Source organism: Anomaloglossus baeobatrachus, chromosome 5 (genome assembly GCF_048569485.1).
Source record: "Anomaloglossus baeobatrachus isolate aAnoBae1 chromosome 5, aAnoBae1.hap1, whole genome shotgun sequence".
Lineage (NCBI taxonomy): Eukaryota > Metazoa > Chordata > Amphibia > Anura > Aromobatidae > Anomaloglossus > Anomaloglossus baeobatrachus.
This window is the reverse complement of record NC_134357.1, coordinates 489,706,168-489,727,442: the sequence shown is the minus strand read 5'-3', so window position 1 is coordinate 489,727,442 and position 21,275 is coordinate 489,706,168. Positions and strand designations below refer to the sequence as shown.

At 52.6% G+C, this 21,275-nt stretch overlaps 1 protein-coding gene across 4 annotated transcripts in view; it reads right to left on the bottom strand.

The window, feature by feature from the left end:
• The window catches only part of CEP131 (centrosomal protein 131), a 202,330-nt gene that overhangs the window by 115,289 nt on the left and 65,766 nt on the right, over positions 1-21,275 (bottom strand). For all 4 annotated transcript variants that reach the window (XM_075350711.1, XM_075350714.1, XM_075350713.1 and 1 more), the window contains exons 9-13: positions 20,154-20,270; positions 19,893-20,058; positions 18,456-18,550; positions 18,214-18,381; positions 17,937-18,143 (exon numbers count right to left, since the gene is read on the bottom strand). In XM_075350711.1, coding sequence (XP_075206826.1) covers positions 17,937-18,143; positions 18,214-18,381; positions 18,456-18,550; positions 19,893-20,058; positions 20,154-20,270 — 753 coding nt within the window. The remainder of the gene's footprint in view (positions 1-17,936; positions 18,144-18,213; positions 18,382-18,455; positions 18,551-19,892; positions 20,059-20,153; positions 20,271-21,275) is intronic.

The window sequence follows — 21,275 nt, the reverse complement described above, 5'->3', positions numbered from 1 at the left end:
CCGTGGAGCGGGAATGGAAGGATGTGGGGTTTTGGGAACTATATTGTTGGGCATACAAATTAGTTTGTTGGACAATAAGGTCTAGAAAGTTTTCGCTTATAAAGATTTGGAAAAAATCGAAGGGGGCAAAATTGGTTACGTCTACTTTAATTCCAGGGGTTACTATGAAAGGGGGAATTTGGGGGGAAAATATCACGTTGGGATTCCACAGTGCAGGTGGGACTGTAGTACTTGGGCTTGCCGCTGAACCTTCAGGAGTGACGACGCCTGTCGCTGAAGCTCCAGCAGTGACGACGCCTGCCACTGAACCATCAGGAGTGACGACGCCTGCTACTGAACCTTCAGTAGTGACGACACCTGCCGCTGAAGCTCCAGCAGTGACGACCGACTCCGCTACCATCGGGTTGTGGGATCCCGTGGAGGAAGCAGAGTCATCACTATCTGAAAATCACTCGAAGTCGGAGGCCGACTACGTATCTGTGCCTGAACTGATGGCGGCAAGCAGCGTGTATACCTGGTCGGCAGTGAATGTTCTGCGAGCCATTACTTTAAGTTTTTGTTGTTTTTACTTTGATCCTAACCCTGATCGTAACCCTGATCGTAACCATGATCCTAACCCTGATCCTAACCCTGATCCTAACCCTGACCCCTAACCCTGATTCTAGCCTTGATCCTAAACCTAACCCTGATACTAACCCTAACCCTGATTCTAACCCTGATCAAAGAAAAAAAAAAGAAAAAAATCTAACCTAAGGGGGTGATGAGGATAATTGGGGTGAGGATATTTGAATGATTTTATAATAAAATCCTTTTTTTTTGTTTGACAAGAAGCAGCAGCAATTGTAGTCTCTCTCTCTTCTCTCCCAGATCAACTACAAGGGACAGAAGAGAGAGGCAGACCCAAATGCTGCCATTTCTGTAAATATTTTGGGTATTTGATCACTGTGATAGGATCTACCACAGTGATCAAATGCCAGGAACCACTGAAATTGGTTGCTATGTAGAGGAGGCAGATTAGGACGTGGGCACACTGCACATGCGCGCGCCATTTTGGAGACGGAGAGAAGAAGAGGGGGGGCCGCGGGGGACCTATAATTTTATTGAGGTACCGGGGGAAAACCGGAGGGGACCGTGGGAGCACTCTTCTGTCCCATCTGACATGTTTGATCACGTCGGATGGGACAGAAGAAGAGGATTTCAGCGGGCGCATGTATTGTATGCGCCCGCTATTTGACAACCTGGAGGGGACCGGTGGGGACATTGATGGGACTGCTGGACCGGGGAAGGAACGGGGAGGACTGGGGAGGACTTTATCTTACATCTGTGTTTTGATCACGTCAGATGTGAGTGAGATCACCAGATGGTGACATTTCTCGGCGGCCGCATACAGCTTGCGGTCGCCATTTTGGAGGCCGAACACGTGGAGGCGGGCGGGGAGGGGGACCGGAGGGGATTCTGGGGAAAGAAGGGAATTTTGTTACTTACCGTAAATTCCTTTTCTTCTAGCTCCTATTGGGAGACCCAGACGATTGGTGTATAGCTACTGCCTCCGGAGGCCACACAAAGCATTACACTAAAAAGTGTAAGGCCCCTCCCCTTCTGGCTATACACCCCCAGTGGGATCACTGGCTCACCAGTTTTAGTGCAAAAGCAAGAAGGAGGAAAGCCAAGAACTGGTTTAAACAAATTCACTCCGAAGTAACGTCGGAGAACTGAAAACCGTTCAACATGAACAACATGTGTACCCGAAAAACAACCAAAAATCCCGAAGGACAACAGGGCGGGTGCTGGGTCTCCCAATAGGAGCTAGAAGAAAAGGAATTTACGGTAAGTAACAAAATTCCCTTCTTCTTCGGCGCTCCATTGGGAGACCCAGACGATTGGGACGTCCAAAAGCTGTCCCTGGGTGGGTAAAGAATACCTCATGTTAGAGCTGCGAAGACAGCCCTCCCCTACGGGGAGGCAACTGCCGCCTGCAGGACTCTTCTACCTAGGCCGGCGTCCGCCGAAGCATAAGTATGCACCTGATAATGTTTGGTGAAAGTGTGCAGACTCGACCAGGTAGCTGCCTGGCACACCTGTTGAGCCGTAGCCTGGTGTCGCAATGCCCAGGACGCACCGACGGCTCTGGTAGAATGGGCCTTCAGCCCTGATGGAACCGGAAGCCCAGCAGAACGGTAGGCTTCAAGAATTGGTTCTCTGATCCATCGAGCCAGGGTGGCTTTGGAAGCCTGCGACCCTTTGCGCTTACCAGCGACAAGGACCAAGAGTGCATCCGAGCGGCGCATGGGTGCCGTGCGGGAAATGTAGATTCTGAGTGCTCTCACCAGATCTAACAAATGCAAATCCTTTTCATACCGATGAACTGGGTACGGATAAAAGGAAAGCAAGGAGATATCCTGATTAAGATGAAAAGAGGATACCACCTTAGGGAGAAACTCCTGAATGGGGCGCAGCACTACCTTGTCCTGGTGGAACACCAGGAAGGGAGCTTTGGATGCCAGCGCTGCTAGCTCAGACACTCTCCGAAGAGACGTGATCGCTACCAGAAAGGCCACTTTCTGTGATAGTCGTGAAAGGGACACCTCCTTCAGAGGTTCGAAGGGCGGCTTCTGGAGAGCAACTAGTACTCTGTTTAGAGCCCATGGATCTAATGGCCGCCTGTACGGAGGGACGATATGACAAACGCCCTGCAGGAACGTACGCACTTTAGACAATCGTGCTAGACGCTTCTGAACAAACACGGATAGTGCTGAGACCTGTCCCTTAAGGGAGCCGAGCGACAAGCCCTTTTCCAACCCGGCTTGCAGGAAGGAAAGAAGATTAGGTAACTGGAATGGCCAGGGGGATACTCCTTGTGCAGAGCACCAGGATAAGAAAATCTTCCACGTTCTATGATAGATCTTAGCAGACGTGGACTTCCTAGCCTGTCTCATGGTGGCCACAACCCCTTGGGATAATCCGGAAGACGCTAGGATCCAGGATTCAATGGCCACACAGTCAGGTTCAGGGCCGCAGAATTCCGATGGAAAAAACGGCCCTTGGGACAGTAAGTCTGGTCGGTCTGGTAGTGCCCACGGTTTGCCGACCGTGAGATGCCACAGATCCGGATACCACGCCCTCCTCGGCCAGTCTGGGGCAACGAGTATGACGCGGCTGCAATCGGACCTGAGCTTGCGTAGCACTCTGAGTAAGAGAGCCAGAGGTGGAAACACATAAGGGAGCCGGAACTGCGACCAATCTTGTACTAGGGCGTCTGCCGCTAGAGCTCTTTGATCGCGAGACCGCGCCATGAAGGCCGGAACTTTGTTGTTGTTTGCCGAGACGCCATTAGATCGACGTCCGGCACCCCCCAGCGGCGACAGATTTCCTGAAACACGTCCGGGTGAAGGGACCATTCCCCTGCGTCCATGCCCTGGCGACTGAGGAAGCCTGCTTCCCAGTTTTCTACGCCCGGGATGTGAACTGCGGATATGGTGGATGCTCTGTCCTCCACCCACATCAGAATCCGCCGGACTTCCTGGAAGGCTTGCCGACTGCGTGTCCCTCCTTGGTGGTTGATGTATGCCACCGCTGTGGAGTTGTCCGACTGGACTCGGATCTGCCTTCCTTCCAGCCACTGCTGAAAGGCTAGGAGGGCAAGATATACTGCCCTGATTTCCAGAACATTGAGCTGAAGGGTGGACTCCTGCTGAGTCCACGTCCCCTGAGCCCTGTGGTGGAGAAAAAACTGCTCCCCACCCTGACAGACTCGCATCTGTCGTGACCACTGCCCAGGATGGGGGTAGGAAGGATCTTCCTTGAGACAAAGAGGTGGGAAGAAGCCACCATTGCAGAGAGTCCTTGGCCGCCTGGGAAAGGGAGACTTTCCTGTCCAGGGACGTTGACTTCCCGTCCCATTGGCGGAGAATGTCCCATTGAAGTGGGCGCAGATGAAACTGCGCAAAGGGAACTGCCTCCATGGCTGCCACCATCTTCCCTAGGAAGTGCATGAGGCGCCTTAAGGGGTGCGACTGGCCTTGAAGGAGAGACTGCACCCCTGTCTGTAGTGAACGCTGCTTGTTCAGCGGAAGCTTCACTATCGCTGATAGAGTATGAAACTCCATGCCAAGATACGTTAGTGATTGCGTCGGTGACAGATTTGACTTTGCAAAATTGATGATCTACCCGAAAGTCTGGAGAGTCTCCAGCGTAACATTCAGGCTGAGTTGGCATGCCTCGAGAGAGGGTGCCTTGACAAGTAGATCCTCCAAGTAAGGGAACACCGAGTGTCCCTGAGAGTGCAAGACTGCTACCACTGCCGCCATGACCTTGGTGAAAACCCGTGGGGCTGTCGCCAGACCGAAGGGCAGGGCTACGAACTGAAGATGCTCGTCTTCAATAACGAAACACAGCAAACGCTGGTGCTCTGGAGCAATCGGCACGTGGAGATACGCATCCTGATGTCTATTGATTCTAGGAAATTTCCTTGAGACATTGAGGCAATGACGGAGCGGAGGGTTTCATCCGGAACCGCCTGGCCTCCACGTGCTTGTTGAGCAGGTTTAGGTCCAGAACGGAAGGAAAAAGCCATCCCTTTTTTTGGCACCACAGCTAGATTGGAGTAAAACCGTGTCTTGTTCCTGAAGAGGAACAGGGATTACCCTCCTCCTGCCTGCAGAAGAGCATCGGCTCGGTGGGGAGGTTTTGAAGAATCGAGTCGGAGGACGAGAACAGAACTCTGTCCTGTGCACGTGAGCACAATGTCCCTCACCCACCGGTCTGTGACCTGTGGCAGCTAAATGTCGCCAAAGGCGGGAGAGTCTGCCATCAACCGCGGATGCGGAGAGAGAGAGAGAGCTGAGAGTCATGAGGAGACCGCCTTGGTAGCGGTTCCTCCAGCTGCCTTCCTTGGGCGTGATTGAGCCCGGCCGGAATCTGAGCCCCTCTGAGGCTTTTTTGCCCTTTTGGACGAGGACAATTGGGACCTGCCCGAGCTTGGGAAGGACCGAAACCTCGACTATCCTTCCAGGACAGCATTAATAGGGTAAGTCGCAATGCAGACATTGCGAGGTTACGGACGCCCCTGCGACACAGATATACATGTGCTCAAGACCAGCTGCGCAAGAACAGCTGAAAAGCTTAGGGTGCCCATACGGCTGTGAATGCCGGAGCAACCGACACGCCGATAGCCTCATAGACAGAATTCAACCAGAGTCCATCTGTCTGTCAATGGCATCTTTAAGTGAAGTCCCATCTCCACTGCAACTATGGCTCTAGCCGGAAGCCTGGAGATTGGAGAATCCACCTTTGGACCCTGGGTCCAGCGCTTGACCACGTCAGAGGGAAAGGGATAACGTGTATCCTTAATACGTTTGGAGAAAACTCTTATCTGGTAAGCGTGGTGTTCCTGGACTGCTTCTCTGAAGTCAGCGTGGCCAGAAAAATACTCAATATACGTTTGAGCTACTGAAATGGGACTTCTCCTGCTGTGAGGCTGACTCCTCGCTGGGGGAGCTGAGGGAGAAAGATCCAACATTCCATTGATGGACGCTATAGGATCATTCCCTATGGCGTCACCATCCAGTGTATCCGGATTGAGAGCGGTGTCAGGATCAAAGTCCTGATGAGCTACGTCTGCCTCATCATACAGAGACTCCTCCTGGGACCCCCCCCGGAGCACCGATTTTATTCCAAATGAGGGTGGCCAGGGAGCAATGAACCAGATTGCGCATGGCCTGTCTGGACTGCAAGTCTCTATCCCATGACAATATATCAGCCGAAACTGCAACTCCGTCCCTGTCCTTGGACAGGGTTGACAGGTGGTTCCTTTGGCCACGTCTAGGAGAGACCCCGGCTGACCAAGTGCTACAGGAGAACATTGCAGACAATGGGGGTCAGTGCCGTGGAACAGTATCACATGCAGTAAAAACAGCATCGAAAGCCTGTGTTGCTTATATGCTGCTGCCGACTAGCCATCTAGGAGTATAGAGCCAAGAATGGCGACCGTACAGTGCAATGTATAGCATACAAGCATAAAGTACAAATGAACACTGCCGCACATGCAATACAAGCAGCATAGAAAGCCTGTGCCATGGCACCCCTGCTTTTCTGCTGCTGTAGACTAGCCATCTAGGGGAATATAGCCCAGAATAGCGATCATACAGTGCAATGTATAGCATACAAGCATAAGTACAAATTAACACTGCAGCACCTGCAATACAAGCAGCATTGAAAAAACCTGCTCTGAGGCTTTTTTGTGCCTCAGATAAAAGCAGCATAGAAAGCCTGTGCCTTAGCACCCCTGCTTTCCTGCTGCTGATGTGTCGCCATCTGAGAGGGCATATAGGCAAAAATAGCGACCTATGCAGTGTAAGCATAAAATACAAATGGACAAACTGCGGTATTTAGTGGGGTCAGCACTTCAGGTGCCGCTTACCGCCCGCCTATAAGCGGGTGTGTGGTCGCCCCAGTCCTGTGCCTGGTTGCCCAGAGTCCGTTCTCTCAGCTCGGCCTGCAGGAATGGCTGCCGGCGTCCTTCTCCAGCTCGTGTGAGTAGGGGCGGGCCGTGGGCATGCCCCAAGTCAGAGCGGGAAACCGGCGTCCCACAGTGTCCAGTGAGAGGGCTGGAGCATGTAAATAAGGCTCCAGCCCTCGGCGCTGCCGATTGTACAGCGTCTCTCCCCTACCCTGATTGACAGGGTGGGGGCGGGAACGAAGCGGAGCTAGGCCGCAAAAGCCGGGGACTGGATTTATAAGCGCCGCCGCCGTAAAAGCGCGGTCGGCGCTAAGTCCCCGGCGCACTACAAGTCCCAGCCGCGCCGCCGCTCCCGGAGCGTCCGGCGCGGTAGTTCCCAATACATAAAGTCACTCAGCTAGGCTGCAGTGACTGTAACCCTTTACTGTCCCCGGCGCACTAGCACTCCCAGCAAGTCTGGAGTGTGCTGTGCCTGTGTGTACGGGGACACAGAGTACCTGAATGGTGCAGGGCCATGTCCCTGAACGGTACCCAGCTCCGTATCCAGCAGGTTCAATGGGTCTGTGGATGGAGCCCGGCCTCAGGGCTTTGGGGCCGGTAAGATCCCACTTCCTCAGAGCCCCTCAGGGGGATGGGGAAGGAAAACAGCATGTGGGCTCCAGCCTCCGTACCAGCAATAGGTACCTCAACCTTACAAACCGCAAGTGTGGTGAGAAGGGAGCATGCTGGGGGCCCTATATGGGCCCTCTTTTCTTCCATCCGATATAGTCAGCAGCTACTGCTGACTAAACAGTGGAGCTATTGCATGGATGTGTGCCTCCTTCGCACAAAGCTTGAAAACTGGTGAGCCAGTGATCCCACTGGGGGTGTATAGCCAGAAGGGGAGGGGCCTTACACTTTTTAGTGTAATGCTTTGTGTGGCCTCCGGAGGCAGTAGCTATACACCAATCGTCTGGGTCTCCCAATGGAGCGCCGAAGAAAGAGAATTTTGTTTACTTACCGTAAATTCTTTTTCTTATAGTTCCGTATTGGGAGACCCAGACCTTGGGTGTTTAGCGTCTGCCTCCGGAGGACACACAAAGTACTACACCTAAAAGTGTAGCTCCTCCCTCTGAGCTTATACACCCCCTGGTGAACCAGTCACAGCCAGTTTAGTGCAAAAGCTGAAGGAGAATAGCCACCAACAAGTAGAACAGAGCAAGAGCCGGAACAACCGGAGACTCTGTCCACGACAACAGCCGGTGAAAACACGCAGAACAAGGAAATTGCCAACAGGCAACAGGGAGGGTGCTGGGTCTCCCAATACGGAACTATAAGAAAAAGAATTTACGGTAAGTAAACAAAAAAGAGAATTTTGTTTACTTACCGTAAATTCTTTTTCTTATAGTTCCGACATGGGAGACCCAGACAATGGGTGTATAGCTTCTGCCTCCGGAGGACACACAAAGTACTACACTCAAACGTGTAGATCTTCCCTCCTAGCATATACACCCCCTGGTAGCCAGTCCTAGCCAGTTTAGTGCAAAAGCTGAAGGAGGACATCCACCCACAAGTAGAGACAGAGCAAAACCCGGAACAACCGGAACCTCTGTCTACAACAACAGCCGGTGATAACACACGGAACAAGAAACCTGCCAACAGGCAACAGGGAGGGTGCTGGGTCTCCCATGTCGGAACTATAAGAAAAAGAATTTACGGTAAGTAAACAAAATTCTCTTTTTCTTCATCGTTCCTTATGGGAGACCCAGACAATGGGACGTTCCAAAGCAGTCCATGGGTGGGAAATAAACAGAAAACTGAGAAGTAGGCAAAACCTAACTTCACAAATGGGCGACAGCCGCCTGAAGGATGCGTCTGCCCAAGCTCGCATCTGCCGAAGCATGAGCATGCACTTGGTAGTGCTTACGAAAAGGTATGCCAACTAGACCAAGTGGCAGTCTGACAGACCTACTGAGCCGTGGCCTAGGCCTGAAGCCCAAGAGGCACCAACAGCTCTGGTCAAGTGTGCCTTGATCCCCGACGGGAGAGGCACTTGAGTACACTGGTAGGTATCGGAAATGGCCGACCTAAACCAACGAGCCAGGGTCGGCTTAAATGCCGAGAGGCCCTTACGCTGACCAGTGGTCAGCCCAAAAGAGAGGTGCACCGCCTAAAAACAGCGGTGCGAGACACATAGATCCGGAGCACCCGCACCAGATCCAGAGTATGCAACGCCTTTTCAAAGCGATGAATAGGTGCCGGACAAAAGGAAGGCAGGGAAAATGCCCCGGTTAAGGTGGAAGCAGCAACCACCTTAGGGAGAAAATCCGGAGTCGGACGGAGAACCACCTTGTCTTGATGAAAAACCAAAAAGGGGGGACTCCGAAGAGAGTGCAGCCAAAACAGGGACTCTCTTGAGGGAAGTAATGGCCACTAGAAAGACCACTTTCTATGAAAAACTAAACAAAGAAACCTCCCTAAGAGGCTCAAAGGGGGGTTTCCAAAAACCGTGAGGACCGAATTAAGGTCCCAGGGCTCCAAAGGCCGCCGGTAAGGCGGAATGATGTGAGATGCGCCCTGCATGAAGGAACGCATCTGAGCTAGCCGGGCAATACGCCACTGGTACAACACTGACAGAGCCGATACCTGTCCCTTAAGGGAATTGAGGGATAGTCCCAGCTGCAGACCGGACTGTAGAAGGAACAGGAGGGTCGGCAAGGCCAAAAAGCCAAAGGATACTTCCGAGCTCGAGTCATAGTGGAGATGACTTCAGGAGGGATACCAGAAGTTGTCAAGATCCATGACTCAAAAGCCACGCCGTCAATCTGAGAGCCGCAGATTCTGGCGGAAAAGACGGACCTCGTAAGAGGAACAGTCCGGGAGATGCCATGGCACCTCTACGGACAGACGGAGCAGGTCAGGGTACCAAGCCTGCCTGGGTCAGTCTGGAGTAATGAGAATGACCCGACAGCCCTCCTTTCTGATCTTGCGCAGGACTCTGGGCAAGAACTGGAGGGTGAAACACATAAGACAAACGAAGCTGGGACCAAACTTGAACCAGTGCGTCTGCCGCAAACACCTGAGGATCGTAGAGCCACGGTTTGACGGCTGAGACAATCTGCCTCCCAGTTTTCCACATCTGGGATGTGGGCTGCGGATATGGTGGACTAGGAGTCCTCCGTCCACAGAAGAATGCGATGAACCTCCAACAGTGATGTCCCGCCCTGGAGGTTAATGAAGGCAAACGCTGTAGCGTTGTCTGACTGGACTCGAATGTGCCTGGCCGTCAACAGATGGTGAAAGGCTTGGAGAGCTAGAAACACAGCTCTGAATTCCAGCACATTGATCCAGAGGGCTGATTCGGACAGAGTCCAAGTGCCCTGCGCTCCAAGGTGGAGATATACTGCTCCCCAGCCGGATAGACTAGCATCTTGGTGAGGAGCACCCGGGACGGAGCCAGGAAGGAGCGTCCCTGAGACAGAGGGGCCGAAGCCACCACTGAAACGAGCCCCTGGTCTGTGGCGAAGCCACCACTCCGTGGAAGGAGGGAGTCCGCTTGTTCCAACAGCGGAAAATATCCAGCCGCAGAGGAACTGGGCAAGGGAACCGCTTCCGTTGACACCACCGACTGATCCAGCACCTGTATTAGGTGCCTGATGGAACGACGTCGACCGCCAGCGAAGGGACTGCTGTTTGACTAAGGGCAGCTTCACAAGTGCCGACAGAGTCTCGAATTGCGTCCCTGGGTATGTGAACTTCTGGGTCGAAGTCAGAGTGGACTTGGACAGAAGACAACCACCCGAATTGGTTAGAGTGGCGAGAGTGAGCGAGGCACTCTGCTAACAGACTGCACTGGATGAAGCCCAGACTAGAAGGCTGTCTAGGATAAAAGGATCGCTGCCAACCCCTAGGGGTGCAGGACCGCAATCACAGCTGCCCCGACTTTGAGAATACTCGAGGGGCCGTGGCTAACCCCAAGGGAAGAACCACGAATTGGACCACTCTGATTGCAAAACGTAGCCAACGCTGGTGTGGAACTGCGATTGGCACATGCAGATAGGCATCTCTGATGTCGATGGATGCTAGGGAATCTCTTTAGGTCAATGATTGACCGCAGAGACTCCATGCGAAAATGCCGCACCTGAACATGCTTGAGAAGCGTGAGATCCAGGTCGGAAGGCACCGCCCTCCTCGGGTACTAGGAATAGATTTAAGCAGAAATCTCAGAACCGTTCCCAGTCGGGAACCGGCCCAATTACTCCAGTGGCCTGCAAGAATGCCCCAGCCTGTGAGAAGGCGGCGGCCTTGGAGCAGGGGGGAGTGACAGAAAAATCTGTTTGGCGGGCTGGATAGAATCCTATCCTGTAGCCGTGGGAGATGGTATCTCGCACCCACTGATCGGAGACGTGTTAAAAACATACGTCGCCAAAATGGGAGAGCCTGCCACCGACCAAGGACGTTGCTGGCGTGGCCAGATAGCCAGGAGGAGGCTGACTTAGTGGCAGCATCTCCTGCGGTCTTCTGAGGACGCGGCTTCGTGCGTCATTTGGGTTTACGATCCTTGGCTGAGCTGGCTTAGAGAACGATCAGATGGAGGAACGAAGGAACAAACCTCGACTGATTCCTGCCCTGGACAGGTTTCCTGGTTGAGGTTTATGGCATGGAAGAACTCTTCCCGCCAAGAGCTTCCTTAATAATTTCATCCAGTTGTTCCCGAATAATCTGGTCCCAGCAAAAGGGAGCCCAGCAAGGAAATTCTATAGAAGCATCCGCCTTCCACTTCCGAAGCCACAGGAGCCTGCGGATAGCGAGGAAATTAGCCGAGGCCACCGCAGAGCGGTGAGAGTCTCCAGCATGGCAGATAAGACATAGGATGAAAAAGACTGAAGTCTGGAAGTTAAGGCAACCATTTCGGGCATAGATTCCCTGTGAGGGAATACATCTCCTCTAGAGAAGCAGAGATGGCCTTGAAAACCCACACTGCTGCAAAAGCTGGGGAGAACGTGGCCCCTGCCGCCTCTATACAGATTTGGCCAGAAGGACAACCTATCGGACAGCAAGCCGTAAGTGAGGAGCCATCAGCCACTGGTACAACTGCCCTGGCTGAGGGTCTAAACACCGGAGGGATCACCTTTGGTGAATGAGCCCACTCCTTGACCACCTCTGGTGGAAGGGGAAAACTGTCCTCAGCACCACGCTTTGAGAAGCGTTTGCCAGAACAGACCCTGGGCTTGGTCTCAGTCCCCCAGCCCAGGCCCCCATTTGTCACAATGAGGTATCTCTGTGCCTATGCAGACACAGAGAACGCTGAGAAAATGGCGACCGTAGCGGTAGCAGCAGAAGCGCCCTGAGAAGGGGGCTAATGCATGCTCAGCAAGAGCTGGAGCAGCTGGAGGGACCCTCCAGGCTGAGGAATCACTGTGTTTATGTGCTCGGTACAGACAGTACGATGTACATGCAGTGCATAATAAGAAAACAGCCTTGCAGCCTTGCTCTGATGTGAGACATGCTGCAGAAGTGGGGGCTCTGTGAGGGAATGCATCTCCAGAACGACCCCCAGCAGAGTATATAAACAGAGAATATTAGCAGCTGCACAACCGGAGGTTGTGGCTTGCCAGACCGTTTAACATACATTACTGTGCCCCCTCCTGAACACAAAGCATTGAAACTGGCTAGGACTGGCTACCAGGGGGTGTATATGCTAGGAGGGAGGAGCTACACGTTTGAGTGTAGTACTTTGTGTGTCCTCCGGAGGCAGAAGCTATACACCCATTGTCTGGGTCTCCCATAAGGAACGATGAAGAAATTCTCTTTTTCTTTATCGTTCCTTTGGGAGACCCAGACCATGGGACGTTCCAAAGCAGTCCCTGGGTGGGAAATAAACAGAAAAACTAAGAAGTAGGCAGAACCTAACTTCACAAACGGGCGACAGCCGCCTGAAGGATGCGTCTGCCCAAGCTCGCATCTGCCGAAGCATGAGCATGCACTTGGTAGTGCTTCGAGAAGGTATGCAGGCTAGCCCAAGTGGCAGCCTGACAAACTTGTTGAGCCATAGCCTGGTGCCTAAAAGCCCAAGAGGCACCGACAGCTCTGGTCGAGTGTGCTTTGATCCCCGGCGAGGGAGGCACCTGAGTACTCTGGTAGGCGTCCGAAATGGTTGACCTAATCCAACGGGCTAAGGTCGGCTTAGAACCAGGGAGGCCCTTGCGCCGACCTGTGGTTAGCACAAAAAGAGAGGTGCACCGCCTAAGCGCAGCGGTGCGAGACACATAGATCCAGAGAGCACGCACCAGATCTAGAGCATGCAGCGCTTTTTCAAAGCGATGAACAGGGGCCGGACAGAAGGAAGGTAAGATAATGTCCTGGTTAAGGTGGAAGGGAGAGACCACCTTAGGAAGAAAGTCCGGAGCCGGACGGAGAACCACCTTGTCTTGATGAAAAACTAAAAAAGGTGACTCCGAGGAGAGCGCAGCCAAATCAGAGACTCTCCTGAGAGAAGTTATGGCAAACAGAAAGACCACTTTCTGTGAAAGACGATACAAAGAAACCTCCCTAAGAGGCTCAAAGGGGGGTTTCTGCAAGACCGTGAGAACCAAGTTAAGATCCCAGGGATCCAAGGGCCGCCGGTAAGGCGGAATGATGTGAGACGCGCCCTGCATGAAGGTGCGGACCTGAGCCAGCCGAGCGAGACGCCGCTGGAACAGAACTGACAGAGCTGAAACTTGTCCCTTGAGAGAGTTGAGGGACAGTCCTAGCTGCAGACCGGACTGTAGAAAAGACAGAAGGGTCGGCAAGGAGAATGGCCAAGGAGGATGGCGAAACTGGGACCAGTCCTGAACCAGAGCGTCCGCGGCGAAGGCCTGAGGATCGTGGGAGCGAGCCACGTAAACAGGAACTTTGTTGTTGTGACGGGATGCCATTAGGTCCACGTCCGGAGTGCCCCATTTGCGGCAGATCGACTGAAATACTGCCGGGTGCAGGGACCACTCGCCACCGTCCACGCTTTGACGGCTGAGATAATCTGCCTCCCAGTTGTCCACGCCTGGGATGTGGACTGCGGATATGGTGGACCTGGAGTCCTCCGCCCATTGAAGAATGCGTTGTACCTCCATCATTGCCAGGCGGCTGCGTGTCCCGCCTTGATGATTGATGTAGGCAACCGCTGTCGCGTTGTCTGACTGGACTCGAATGTGCCTGCCCGCCAGCAGGTGGTGAAATGCTAGGAGGGCTAGAAGCACGGCTCTGGTTTCCAGCACATTGATTGAAAGGGCTGACTCGGACGGAGTCCAAGTGCCCTGTGCTCTGTGGTGGAGACATACCGCTGGCATCCGTGGTGAGAATCACCCAGGACGGGGCCAGGAAGGAGGGCCCCTGGGACAGGGAGAGGGGCCGAAGCCACCACTGAAGAGAGCTCCTGGTCCGTGGCGACAGAGCCACTAACTTGTGTAAGGAGGAAGGCCGCTTGTCCCAACAGCGGAGAATGTCCAGCTGCAGGGGGCGCAGATGGAACTGGGCAAAGGGAACAGCCTCCATGGACGCCACCATTTGACCCAGCACCTGCATCAGACGCCTGAGGGTATAACGGCGGGGCCTCAGCAGAGAGCGCACCGCCGACTGGAGTGACAGCTGTTTGTTTAAGGGCAACTTCACAAGTGCCGGCAAAGTCTCGAACTGCATTCCTACGTATGTGAGACTCTGGGTCGGAGTCAGAGTGGATTTGGGAAGATTGACAAGCCACCCGAATTGGGCTAGAGTGGAGAGAGTGAGCGAGACACTCGGCTGACAGTCTGCGCTGGATGGAGCCTTGACTAGAAGGTCGTCCAGGTAAGGGAGCACTGCCAACCCCTGGAGGTGCAGAACCGCAATCACTGCTGCCATGACCTTGGTGAATACCCGAGGGGCCGTGGCTAACCCGAAGGGGAGAGCCACGAATTGGAAATGATCTTCTCCTATTGCAAAACGTAGCCAACGCTGGTGTGAAACTGCAATTGGCACATGTAGATAGGCATCTCTGATGTCGATGGACGCCAGGAAATCCCCTTGGGTCATTGAGGCAATGACTGATCGCAGAGACTCCATGCGAAAGTGCCGCACCCGAACATGCTTGTTGAGAAGCTTGAGATCCAGGATGGGCCGGAAGGTACCGTCCTTTTTGGGAACTAAGAAGAGGTTTGAGAAAAAACCTCTGAACCGTTCCCAGGCGGGAACTGGTACAATTACTCCGTTGGCCTGTGAGAAGGCGGCGGCCTTGGAGCAGGGGGCAGTTGAGAGAAAAAATCTGTTTGGCGGGCTGGAAGAGAATTCTGTCCTGTAGCCGTGAGAGATGATACCTCTCACCCACTGATCGGAGACGTGTTGAAACCAAGCGTTGCCAAAGTGGGAGAGCCTGCCACCGACTAAGGACGTTGCTGGAGCGGGCAGATAGTCATGAGGAGGCTGCCTTAGTGGCAGAACCTCCTGTGGTTTTCTGTGGACGCGCTTTTGGGCGCCAGTTGGATTTATGGTCCTTAGCTGAGTTAGCGGACGAGGCGGAGGGCTTAGAGGACGACCAGTTGGAGGAACGAAAGGAGCGAAACCTCGACTGATTCCTACCCTGGGCAGGTTTCCTGGTCTTGGTTTGTGGCATAGAAGTACTCTTCCCGCCAGTAGCTTCTTTAATAATTTCATCCAGCTGTTCACCAAACAGCCGGGAACCAGCAAAAGGTAGCCCAGAAAGGTACTTCTTTGAAGAAGCATCTGCCTTCCACTCTCGAAGCCACAAGATCCTGCGGATAACGAGGGAATTAGCCGAAGCCACCGCAGTGCGGTGAGAAGCCTCTAGCATGGCAGACATGGCATAAGATGAAAAAGCTGAAGCTTGAGAAGTTAAAGCAACCATCTCGGGCATAGATTCCCTGGTGAGGGAATGCATCTCCTCTAGAGAAGCAGAGATGGCTTTGAGAGCCCACACTGTTGCAAAAGTTGGGGAAAACGCGGCCCCCGCCGCTTCATACACGGATTTGGCCAGAAGGTCAATCTGACGGTCAGTGGAATCCTTAAGGGAGGTGCCATCAGCCACCGACACAACGGTCCGGGCTGAGAGCCTAGATACCGGAGGGTCTACCTTTGGGGAGTGAGCCCACTCCTTGACCACCTCAGGTAGAAAGGGAAAATGGTCATCAGAACCACGCTTTGGGAAGCGTTTGTCAGGACAGGCCCTGGGTTTGGTCACAGCGGTCTGAAAACTGGAGTGGTTAAAGAACACACTCTTTACTCTCTTAGGCGAGGTAAACTGGTGCTTTTCTGCCAGAGAGGGTTGCTCCTCTGATACTGGCGGATTGAGATCCAGTACAGAATTAATGGAAGCAATCAAGTCACTAAGATCTGAGTCACCCTCGGAAAAATCAATGGGGTACATGGAGTTAGCCTCCGAGCCCCCTGTAAAGGCATCCTCCTCATCTTGCGAGTCAGGTCTTGAATCAGAGCCGCGGGATGAGGAGGGAGAGGAAACCCTGCGCCTCCTCTTAGGAGGACGGGGTCTAGGCCCTGATGATGAATCCTCTGTGAGCTCCGGTGGACGGAGGTCAGATGATAGGGATCCTAAAGGACCCTTAGCAAGAGCATTAGAGGCACCCTGTGAAGGGGGCTGATGCATATTCATCAAAGTCCTGGACAGAAGTCCCATGGACTCAGCAAAAGACTGGGAGATAGCCCTGGAGAAGGACTCAGGCCGGGGGTTCAGCCACAGGTGCAGAAGCAGCCTGAGAGACCACTGGGGGTGAGACTCCAGGCTGTGGCACCGCCAAGTTAGAGCAGACATCACAATGTGGATAGGTGCTCGGTTCAGGCAGCAGGAGCTTACATGCAGCGCATACAGTATAAAGCTTTGGAGCCTTGCTCCTCGTGTGAGACATGCTGCTGGAGTGGGGACAGCTTCTACAAAGCGAATGAACCCCGGGGAGTATATTCAGAGGTCCACAACCAGAGACCGGCTGTGGCTTACCAGACCGCTGGAAGCGGTGTTGTGTGCCCTCCAGATCCCGAAGCCCGGACCCCCAATGCACAGCACCTCAGCAGGGATGCAGAGTGCAGGATGGCCCAGCGTAGAGTGAACCCTGTCCAAGAAAATGGCCGCCGGAGCGAAGAGAGGGGGCGGGACTTTTGGGGGCGTCCCTGTAGGAGAGCGGGATCTGGAGGGCCATAGAGACCTGCAGGGGAGGAGACACGCACAAGCAGTGGGAGGTGTCCCTCCCCTGTGCAGGACGGCCGCCGGGAGGAGCCGTGCCTGTCCCTCTGCATGAGTGACATGCGAGGGCAGTTAACAGAAACTAGGGCTCCGGCGAAGCCGGGGCCTAAATTTGAGCAGCGAGGCCGACGCGCAGGCACCATCGGCGCGGTTCTCGGGCGAAAGCTAGAGAACCCGCCGGAAATGCCAAAATAAATACAGCAAGCACACTCTCCCCATACAATAAAGAACAAGGCCCCCCAACATATGAATGTCTCAGGTACTTAGCTGCTGAGACGCAGGGCCAGGTCCCTGGGGATGAGTGCTCCGGTCCAGCAGAGTCCTAAAGGGCTGTGGATGGAGACCGGTCTCCTGCCAGGCATGGAGACCGCGCTGGCTCCCACTTCAAGCCAGAGCCCAGGAGGGATGGTGAAGGAGCACGGCATGTAAGGCTCCAGCCTTGGAAATCAACCTTACAACACCGCCGACACAGTGGGGTGAGAAGGGACATGCCGGGAGTCCAGAAGTGGACCCGCACTTCTTCAATCTCTTTCCAAAAAAAGAAAAAATCATATGAGAATGCATGTGTGGATGTATGCCTCCTGAACACAAAGCGATAAACTGGCTGTGACTGGCTCACCAGGGGGTGTATAAGCTCAGAGGGAGGAGCTACACTTTTAGGTGTAGTACTTTGTGTGTCCTCCGGAGGCAGAAGCTAAACACCCAAGGTCTGGGTCTCCCAAAGGAACGATAAAGAAAAACATTTTTCTCCCATCTGACATGTTTTATCATGTCAGATGTGAGAAAAAACATTTTTCATTAACGATTTCATTTTCTTATAGGTGACCGTTGTTACACTGTGTATAACAGCGATCACATGTCTGGGGAACGGAAAAAACTGCCCGAATCATGATCTCCAGGGTCTCAGCTACCCCCGGTAGCTGAAGCCCCGGAGATTTTGCACCTCTGGGGGGCGCTATTTACATTTTTCTGACCGCCGTTTTAAAACGGCAGAAAGGAATAAGTACCCTTTTTTGCTGCCGTTTTAAAACGAAATGTAGTCGTAATGGGGTTAAAGGAGTTGTATTAGATTTGCCTAGATTTTTTGCCACTCTTGAGTTGTGAGGGGTATAGCGGCTCAGCACTATGTGAGCTGCAATTCCAGTCCCAGCCCATAGATAAGTGTGGCGCTGTTTCCAGTCACTGTAATCTCATCCACCTGCTTTTCGTGCTCTAACATTCATATATTCCTATACAGCGAGTGTAAATACCTGATCCATCTAATGGGTTACTCACCCCTCTGTGAGTGTTGGACCCCGAAGACCGCGGCCTTTCCTGTTCAGCTTTTTCCATTTCATCCAAAAAGCTAATGATGTTCTGCAGCTTGGCCTCAGACAGCAGAGCCGCCGCTCCACCATGAACCTCCTTCTGCTCCGCTTGTCCGTTACGGGTCATCTGACTATGACGCTCCAGGTTATCGGTCGTAAGTGAAGTGTCTGCGTCCTGGAAGATAAATAGTTAATATACACATAGTCTGACCTTCCAGCTACCTGCAGCCACAGGCGCATCTTACCCCATCGATCCAGTGAAATTTGTCTCTGGCATCTGTTCTTATTGCCATCAATGGCTCCGGCTCCTCCAGCTGCTTCAGGGTGTCCAGCAGATCGGTCAGGGTGGTCTTAGACTGGGCAGACACTGCTACATCCATATCTCTTAGTACATGGTCAGGAGTAGACAGCGCCTGCAGGAAACAGCACTTAATTGCAAACCAAATGGTACAATATGGACAATGGATGTGTCACACGATAGCCTCACCTGGGCACTGTGCTCGCTACTCCTGTAGTCTGGGGATGGCTTGAACAGCGACATGGCCGAATGATCATTTTCCAGCACATCCTGAACTCTAGCACCTAAAAGGACGGACAGGAGGGCACACCATGAATATATCATATGTGGCATTTAAAAAAAACTTCGTAAGCTGCGGTCCGCGGTACCAACAGGATGCGCCACGGACCATCAGCTTTCCTAATGCATTCGTCTTCGGACTATAACAATCAGGAAGAAATGAAAAAATACACACAGACCACCCTAATAGGGTTTAAGGAGAGAGAGAATGCCATGATGAGATAAAGGGTTTTTCCTAGCTAGAATATGTGATCGCTTGTCTACTCTCTGCACCGGCACCAATTCTGATAATTAAGAGGACACAGATCAAGCTCCTGACAATTTACTGTTATAGGACACGTTGTATTTAGTACAATGTGGATGCACAGCAGGTTGTCCGAAGGACACTGTTCAGGGTAAAAAGTGAAGGTTTAGGGTATGTGCCCACGATCAGTCCTGACCGGCGGGGCCACGCGCCTCCTCCGCAGGAGACCGTAGCTGTCAGTACCCACAATCAGGGTTCAGTGCGCTGCGGTCTCCTGCTTGTGTTCTTCCTACGGATGACGCATGCAATTCTGCAGCAATAATTGACGTGCTGCGGTCTGGAAAGACGCTCCGCAGGTCTGTGTTTGCTGCGGAAAAAACAAGCATAGTGGGAACGGGATTTATAGAAATCCCGTCCACTATGCTTGTACTGTACACCACAGCGGTTTGGACGCAGCTGACGTATGCTGCGTCAAAACCGCTGCAAATACTGATCGTGGGCACGCAGCCCAAGCACTGCTAAGCCAGAGCCAAGTCCTCTTAATTGTCAGGATGAGTGGTTTAGCCCAAAGGTCAAACCCCAACAAGATTCCCCCATCTCAAAGATATGTCCTTACTCTATAATGGGAAAACCCCTTTAAAACGACACTTTTTATCTTTATAAGTTATCAACTATCCATAAGAAAGGTGATAACTAGCTGATCGATAGTGATCTGCCACTGGAATCCCCCCCAATCTTGAGAACAGGGCTCTAAAATGTCCCTTCTGAATGGAGTGGTGGCCGGACATGCTTGACCTCAGCTCCATTCATTCTCTATGGGGGACTACTGGAAATAGGAGAGTCCTGGATTCTGCTATAGAGAACGAATAGGTCAGTGGTGTGTATGCCCAGCCATATCTCCAGTCAGATGGGGCATTTCAAAGCCCAGTTTTAGGGTACATTGGGGGCCCCTAGAGGTTAGCCCCACAAATAAGAATGTCACCATCTATCATATGGGTAGCTGATAACTCTAAAGATGGGAAATACCCTTTAACCCTAAATGTGTGAATCTAGAACTACAGTCCATAATGTATCCATAGAGGCCATCCAGTGACCTCTCTTACCTGCATTATTATTATTGGACTTGCTGCTTCTCTGTAATGGTGAACTGACCAGATTCCTGCCGACCTTCTTCTTTCCCACCTTCCCGCTCTGTTCCAGCAGTGCCAGCTCCTCTTCTACCAGTTTCTTGGCTTCCAGGGCTTTCTGTGCCCGCTTCAGCTGCAGTTCCTTTGAAATATGATATCACACCCTATATAATGTAGAAGAGAACATGGACTGACCCCCCATACCACCATTGAAGCCATGGCGGCATCATCGCCTACCTGGATGGCTGCCCGTCGGGCTTGACGAGCTTTCTCTTCTCGGATCCTCTTGCGGTCATCGTCTTTTGACTGATGGGAATTCAGGTAACTGCTGTCCTCTGCTTGATGCTGTCGTTCCTTTAAGAAGAAGAATATTTTAGCCTCTTCAAGTCGAACACCATTGTTTTTGTGGTATTAATTGTCCAGTAAAAATAACCTGGGAACGTGATTCGCAAGGTCAGTACGATTACGGGGATACCAACCTTGGATAGGTTATTTACAGAGTATCAGTGGTGTACACAAAATGTAAGGAAAACAAAAAAAAGAGAATTTTGTTACTTACCGTAAATTCTTTTTCTTATAGTTTCGACATGGGAGACCCAAACCATGGGTGTATAGCTTCTGCCTCCGGAGGACACACAAAGTACTACACTCAAACGTGTAGCTCCTCCCTCCTAGCATATACACCCCCTGGTAGCCATTCCTAGCCAGTTTAGTGCAAAAGCTGAAGGAGGACATCCACCCACAAGTAGAGACAGAGCAAAACCCGGAACAACCGGAACCTCTGTCTACAACAACAGCCGGTGATAACACACGGAACAAGAAACCTGCCAACAGGCAACAGGGAGGGTGCTGGGTCTCCCATGTCGGAACGATAAGAAAAAGAATTTACGGTAAGTAACAAAATTCTCTTTTTCTTCATCGTTCCTTATGGGAGACCCAAACCATGGGACGTTCTAAAGCAGTCCATTGGCGGGAATAAACAGAAAAACTGAGAAGTAGGCGAAACCTAACTTCACAAATGGGCGACAGCCGTCCGAAGGATGCGTCTGCCCAAGCTGACATCTGCCGAAGCAAGAGCATGCACTTGATAGTGCTACGAAAAAGTATACAGACTAGTCCAAGTGGCAGTCTGACAGACCTGCTGAGCCGTAGCCTGTGCCTGAAAGCCTAAGAGGCACCGACAGCTCTGGTCAAGTGTGCCTTGATCCCCGGCGGGAGAGGCACTTGAGTACACTGGTAGGTATCGGAAATGGCCGACCTAAACCAACGAGCTAGGGTCGGCTTAAATGCCGAAAGGCCCTTACGCTGACCAGCGGTCAGCACAAAAGAGAGATGCGCCGCCTAAGAACAGCGGTGCGA